General features: G+C 60.2%; 1 protein-coding gene across 2 annotated transcripts; it reads left to right on the forward strand.

Annotated features, from left to right (window-relative positions):
* Window positions 1–215: 215 nt before the first annotated feature.
* Window positions 216–6,303, forward strand: LOC147651310 (uncharacterized). 2 transcript variants are annotated; one of them, XM_086843616.1, is made up of 3 exons: window positions 216–426; window positions 1,395–1,439; window positions 3,027–6,303. In XM_086843616.1, the coding sequence occupies exon 3, from the start codon at window positions 3,032–3,034 to the stop codon at window positions 4,766–4,768; it is 1,737 nt and encodes a 578-aa protein (XP_086699742.1). In that variant the 5' UTR covers window positions 216–426; window positions 1,395–1,439; window positions 3,027–3,031; the 3' UTR covers window positions 4,769–6,303. The 2 variants fall into 2 exon arrangements, with proteins under 2 accessions (XP_086699742.1, XP_086699743.1); XM_086843617.1 differs by lacking the exon at window positions 216–426 and having other exon boundaries at window positions 1,354–1,439.
* The last annotated feature ends 418 nt before the right edge of the window (window positions 6,304–6,721 follow it).

Raw genomic sequence — 6,721 nt, forward strand, 5'->3', positions numbered from 1 at the left:
CCTACCATGTTCCCACGATCCCTGTCTCCTTCCTTTGAGACTGTCTGGGGACTCTGCTCTCCATCCCTGCAGTTTGCTGTTTGTCTTGGTCTGGTCCCCTCTCTGAAGAGGGCAGCTTCCACTGCCCTGCACGCTCCCACGACATCATGACACATTTCCTCCCCGTTCTCCGGCAGCAGCCCCCCGCTGCTCCCATCCTGACCAGCTCTGGTGCCACCCGGAACCTGAGCAGAGGCTGCTGCAACCGGCAGAAGCATGAGTGGGCTGATTAGAGGTAGTCAGGGAAGTTCCAGCTGCCCCGTGCTTAGCAAGCCACTGCAGTGGCTCTCAGGAAGCCCAAAGGGGCCACATGCGCTGACTCTCCTTAGCCACTTCCTCCCGAATATCCATTCCTGGTAGCTGCTGGACTGGGACTGCCTGGAGAAGGTGGGGAGACCTGGGCTGGGTGATGGGACCTAAGGGCACCCCAGTGTGCTGGAGGGGGCAGGGGAGTGGTGACAGCAGGTGCCCCTGAACTAGTGGATGGATGCTTTCCAAACACCAGGCTCTATCACCTGTGTGTCAGGGCTGCTGAGGGGGCAGAGCAGGGGCAGCCACTGGGAGACAGTTCTTGTGCTGATCTGGGGTTGCAGGGATGCCTGCAGTGGGGGTTCTTTGGCACCAAGGTGTTCCTCATGGCTCGTGGGCAGTGCTCTGGCTTCCTGAGCACTCTCTGAAGCAGCCTGGCCCGTGGCTGGCACCCACACAGCTGCTGACCCTGGCACGGTGCTCGCTTCCTGGCAGCGCTGGTTGTGGTGCCCACAGGACAGAGCCTGCAGTGGGTGCTCGGGGTTTGTGGCCCATTGGCATCTGTGGCTGTGGGGGGAATGAGAGCTGACCCAGGCAGGGTCGGTGTGCCAGGGGTCTGCCTGCACCAGTGGCCCTAGGCTGAGGCACAGCCCAGGGTCCTGACACTTACAGGAGCCATAGACAGGGAAGCAAGAGCTGTGCCTCTGCCAAGGAAGTGCTGTGGAGCAGCCCTGGTGTGAACTCGTGCCAGGGAAGTACAGAGTTGTGCCCAGGGATCTGGCTTTGCCTTATCTGCCCCCACGGGCTGTGTCCCACTGGGGACCAGGGGGACTCCCAGGGCTGAGCTGCTGCCTGGGCACAGGCTGACATGAGCAGCATGTTCACAGGGCCCTCTGCTTGTCTTCTTACAAGAACACTGGGGTTCAGGAGAGGGAAACCCAAAACTCCATCCTTGAGATGCTTGCTCTGCTGAGGAAATAGAGGTTGGAAGCAGCTCTGCTCCAGCGCTTTCCCTAACCCCGCCACTGCCCCTGTGCTGATTCATTGATTTGGACGGGTTATATACTGGGAGGGGAAGAATGAACCACACTCTGCTCTCTTGCCAGCACGGAGCTGTGCTCGCTCGGCGCTCGTGGCTGCAGGACACTCGGGTAAGTCTCCTTCTCCTACTGCCCCTGTGAGTGGACACAGATTCCAGGGACTCCCAGGGCAGCTCTGAGGGTTGGTGGTGGAGTGGTGGGATCTGCATGTTCAGCACCTTTTTATTTGATGGAGATGTTTATCTTTCGGGTTCTCCGAAAAAGTGAGACCACTTAGATGCTGTGGGAGCTGAAAGTTACACAGGCAATGTATCCCAGACAATGATCAACAAAGAAAATTAAGGGGGGCAAAGTAATGTTTTGGGGGGACCGATGTTAGGAGAAATGGGATGCTGAGGGGCTGAGCAGCAGAGAATGTTCATCTTCTTGGTCTGTAAGTTTTTTGTCCCTAGAAGAAAAAGAGAGATCAATTGTTTCCAGCTGCCTTTCCTGAAGGTTGCTCCAGTGTGGGTGCTCTCAGTGCTGCCTTAGCAGGGAGTGACATGAGCAGGGCTTTTGATGTGCCGAGCTTTTGGGGAAATTTATAAATGTCTTGCTATAAACAAAGCTGTTCTTGGATGCAGATTGTTTCCATATGGGAAACATAAACTATGCTGGCTTGTGGGAGGGTTCCTCCCTCCCTGCCTGAGAGCAAGAGTGTTCCCTGGGGGTAGGGCAGGGAGGAGGGCAGGGGCTGTGCCCCAGCACCCTGGGTGCCAGCTGGGGCACTGTGGCCGCGCCCCTGCGCTTCCTGAGTCGCCTGTCTGGGTGAGCTGTGCTCAGAGCAGGAGTTGCAGGTTTTCTCCCTTCCTTGTGCCACATGAAGCTGTTAATGGGGAGCTGTTCCATGCCAGCCTGGCACAAGGCTGCTGCTTTAATCTAGGGAGGGAGGGAGGAAGTTGCCAGGCCAGAGGAGAGAGGAGAGGGTGTCCATGGTAGCTGTGCTTGTGGGGTAATGGGGAACTTTGCTGGGCACCACCCCTGGGACCAGCCTGCATACACGTGCTCATATCAGTCACCCCATGGATGGCAAAAACAGGCCAAAAAAAAACCTCCTGCTGGATGGGGATGGGGGGAACACAGGGCCAGCCTGTACCCAGCCTGTGCTGGGGAGCTGGCAAGGGTTCTGTTGACCCAGGCTCCTGCAAGACTGGAATTAAGGCATCCCTAGGCACTGCTCTTGGCTTTGCAACAGGAGCTCAGTGCCAGGAGGGTGCTTGGGGTGCTGGGGCAATGCTGGGAGCAGCTGCAGGTGCCACGAGCCAGCTCTGATGAAGGTCTGGGCTCCTTGGTGGTGCCAGGAGGCCAGTGCTGCTGGTAGCAGCTTGCCACACTCTGTGAAACAGGAAACCACACTCTGGCTGCCAGAGGAGCCAAGAGAGCTGGGACGCCAGGGATGCCACTAATAGCTGTGGTAGGGCAGCCAGGCACTGTGGCCTCCAGTTCTGTCTTGCTCTGAGCTGCTGCCTGGGCTGAGTCAAGTCTTGCCAGCCCCAAGCTTTCCTTGCCTGCCCTTCTCTGCCTCGTTGACATGCTGGAGCCAGGATGCCCACAGCCTCAGTGTCTTTCTCCTGGGGGAAAGCAGCGCCCATCCTTGGCAGTGGCTCTGGGAGCTGGAAAATTTCAGGGGTTGAACCCCATCCTTTGTTTTATCTGCAGGCCCAATGGATCAGGGAGGCTGGCAGCGGTGGCTGCTGCTGCTGGTGGGCATCCAGCTGGCCAGTAGCCAGTGCCCAGAACAGTGCCAGTGTGTGCGTAGCACCCAGGTGGAGTGCTTTGGTGCTGGCATCACCACGGTCCCCAGCCCCATCCCTGCCAACGCCATGACCCTGCAAATCATCAACACGCGCATCGCCGAGCTGGGCGACGCCGCCTTCGGCAACGCCTCCCTGCTGATCGGGCTGCGCGTCGAGAAGAACATCCTGTCGCGCATCAGCCCCGGAGCCTTCCAGAACCTGCCCGACCTGCGCTACCTCAGCCTGGCCAGCAACAAGCTGCAGGAGCTCCCTGTGCAGGTCTTTGAGCCTCTGGACAAGCTGGAGTCTCTGCTCCTTTCCAGCAACCAGATCCTCCAGGTCGAGCCTTCCCACTTCGCCCATCTGAGCAACCTCAAAGAGCTGCAGCTGCACGGCAACAACCTGAAGGAGCTGCAGGAGGGTGTGTTTGACCAGCTGACCAGCCTCACCAAGCTCAACCTGGCCAGGAACAACATCGACCGCCTGCCGCCCCGGGCCTTCGAGCGGCTGGCGCGGCTGCAGGTGCTGCGGCTCTATGAGAACCGGCTCAGGCACATCCCGGTGGGCACCTTTGATGGGCTGCCGGAGCTGCAGGAGCTGGGGCTGCACCAGAACCAGCTGGAGACGCTGTCCCCGGAGCTCTTTGTGCACAACACCAACCTGCAGAAGCTCTACCTGTCCAACAACCTCCTCACCGCTCTGCCGAGCGGTGTCTTCTTGCCCCTGCACGCTCTCGCCAAGATCACCCTGCACGTCAACCGCCTGCGGGACATCTCTCCCAGTGCCTTTGGGCCCATGCCCAACCTGCAGGAGCTCTGGCTTTACGAGAATGAGCTTTCCACCCTCCCCACCGCCGTCTTCAGCAACCTCACCCAGCTGCAGCTCCTGGTTCTCAGCAAGAACCGGCTGCGGTCGGTGGCACCGGGAGCTTTCCAGGGCTTGGGGGAGCTGCTGGAGCTGTCGCTGCACTCCAATGCTCTGCGCCGTCTGGATGCCCAGGCACTGGAGGGGCTGCCCAAGCTGCAGAACATCTCTCTGCACCACAACCAGCTGCAGGCACTGCCACGGGGCCTCTTTGGGGCCACCCCTGGGCTGCAGCACCTGCAGCTGCACTCCAATGCCCTGGAGTACCTGCCTGCTGGCATCTTCTCCCCGCTGACTGCCCTGCGAGAGGTGAGGCTGCACAACAACTCCTGGCGCTGTGACAAGGGCATCCTGCCCCTGCAGGGCTGGCTGGAGGAGAACCCTCACAAGGTGGGTGAGATACCCCCACTGTGTGCCCAGCCTCCCGCCCTGCAGGGCATCCCCATCGCTGGGCTACCACAGGACCATTTCCTCGACCCCCAGCCCCCTTCTGCTGCTCCCCATCCCAGCACCCTGCTCCCTGCTGACACCTCTGGGGAAGCATCACCAGAAGATGCCTCGATGGAGCCCCCCACGGGGCTGCCAGCCTCCCCACAGGAGGAGGAGGAGGAGGAGGAGAAGAAGGAGGAGGAAGAGAGGGGGCAGTGGGGGCTGACACGCCTGCAGAGTGGGGTGGTGGTGGCAGTCATCGTGCTGGTGTGTGTGGCTCTGCTGGCTGCTCTGGTGGCACTGGTGGTCTATGGCTGCAGGAAGAAGAGCCATGTTGTGCTCATGAGGATGAAGGCTCCGAATGAAGCCTGAGTATCTGGCAGACCCAGAGGGCAGAGGTGCTTGTGGGGTCAAAGGACATGACAGTGGCTCTGCATCAGCTGCCCTTGCTGACTGGGGTGGGACAACATCACCGTGTGTGCTGTGTGTACCACTGTCCTGCTCTGCTTTGCCCTGCCCCTGCTCTGCAGCAGGGCCTCCCCACTGAGTGACCTCTATCTGCTGCCCACTATCCCCAGCCCTTCCTGCCTCCGGGGCAGCCTCTCTGCTCATTCCCTGCCCGGGTCCAGCAGCTGAGGTGTGGGATGCAGAGAGGGACCCCTCGAGCCAGGAGCCACAGCCTGGCCATGATGGTGCTTTACCCCAGATAACAGGACTTCCCCATCCTTCACCTTGCATCATTTCCTGCAGTGTTGCTGCCCTCATGCTGCCTGCTGCCCTCACCCCTGCCCAGCCCCTCTTCCCCACCTTCTGCCCCCACCATGCCTCCCCCCTTGCCCCTGCCTGGGCAGGCAGTGTGAGCCGTCGTGCTGGGCCAGGAGCCGAGCGAGCACCTTCGCCCCAGGAGAGCTGCATGTCCTCTGCTGCTCCATCACTCACCGGTGCCTGGGCAGGGCTCCCCGTGGGGCTGGGCTGCTGCCAGGCTGGCACACCCTGAGTGTCTCAGCTGCGTCCCAGTTGCCCTCCCTGCCTGCAGGCAGGGCAGGCCAGAGCACAGCCAGCACCTCCTCCTGCCCACAGCACCTGCCTGCTTCCCTCATGCACCTCCAGCCAGCAGAGCCAGGGGACAGTGTGCTGGCATTGGGGATGGGCAGGAGCAGCCCTCCAGCCCTCACTGCTCGCTGGTGCTGACCCTGCTGTGGCTGTGCCCCTGCCTGCTGTGCCCTGCCTCGGCCCCACAGGGCGCCAGGGGCTTGCACTGGCCCCACTGTGAGGGTAGAGGAGTGGGGCAATGGGTGTGAAGTGTCTTAGGGGCTGGGAGAAGCCCCTGTACTCGTGCTCCTGGACTGCTAGAGCATGTTGGAGCTGCATCTACTGCACCCCATTCCTTGTCCTCATTTCATTAACACTCTCCACCAGCTAGTGAGCAACCTGGTCCTGCTCTGCTTCACAAAACTTCTTCATCCTCTTCTTACTCCCTGGAGTGCCCTCCTGTGTGTGCCCAGTGCCCCTGTTTGGTGGCAGCCCTTGGCCAGGGGAGATGCTGACAGCAGGGTCAGCAAGTGCTGCTGCTCTGCAGTTTGCAAATGGGTGCCACGCCATCCCCCCAGAGCACCTGTATCCAGCTGCCTTCTGCAGCTGTAGCACGACCACGGGGGGATTCAGCTCACCTCCACGTGTGCTGCAGTGGCACCAGGCTGCCTGAGCTGCTGTTTGGTGTCTGTAGTGCTGGCTGCTTGTAGCACCTCCCTAGCCCCTGCTGGCACAAGCAGCTCCACGCTGGTGCCTGTGGTGGGCCACTCCTCTGAGCTGAGTCCTGCGTGGTAACAGGAGACACGGGACTGTGTCATGGGGCTGTTGGGTGCTGATGTGTGACCTTCCCATTAAAGTGCCTTTGTCCACTCCAAGTGCCAAGAGCTGTTTATTCACTCCTTCATGGTGGGCAGAGGGGGAATGGCCCAGCAGGAACAAGGGCTGCACTCTGAGGAAACTGAGTTTCCACTCCTCAGAAATTTTTACAGTGTTGAGGAAAAGCCTGTACAGATTGGTAAGTCTGGGAGAGGGTTAGTGGGCTGTGTTTGCAGAGCCCTTGCTCATCCCTGGACTCCAGCCTGGGATGGGAGTCCAAGGAGGGTTAAGCCATACAACAGAAGTGGGTGGGCTTTTAGAGAATGAGCTGAGACCTCAGCAAGCTCCTCAATGGAGACCCTCTCTCCTGCAGAGTCCACTGCTGGGGTGGTGGGGAGCTTGCTTGATTCCCCAGAGCTGGTTGCCACTGGATTGTGTCAGCTGTGTTTTTCCAGGTGTCACCATCTGCTCCATGAG

This window comes from Cyanistes caeruleus, chromosome 10 (assembly GCF_971803275.1).
Source record: "Cyanistes caeruleus chromosome 10, bCyaCae1.hap1.1, whole genome shotgun sequence".
NCBI lineage: Eukaryota > Metazoa > Chordata > Aves > Passeriformes > Paridae > Cyanistes > Cyanistes caeruleus.

Excerpts from the sequence above, each read along its gene's own strand:
- LOC147651310 (XM_086843616.1), top strand. The coding sequence starts at position 3,032 with ATGGATCAGGGAGGCTGGCAGCGGTGGCTGCTGCTGCTGGTGGGCATC.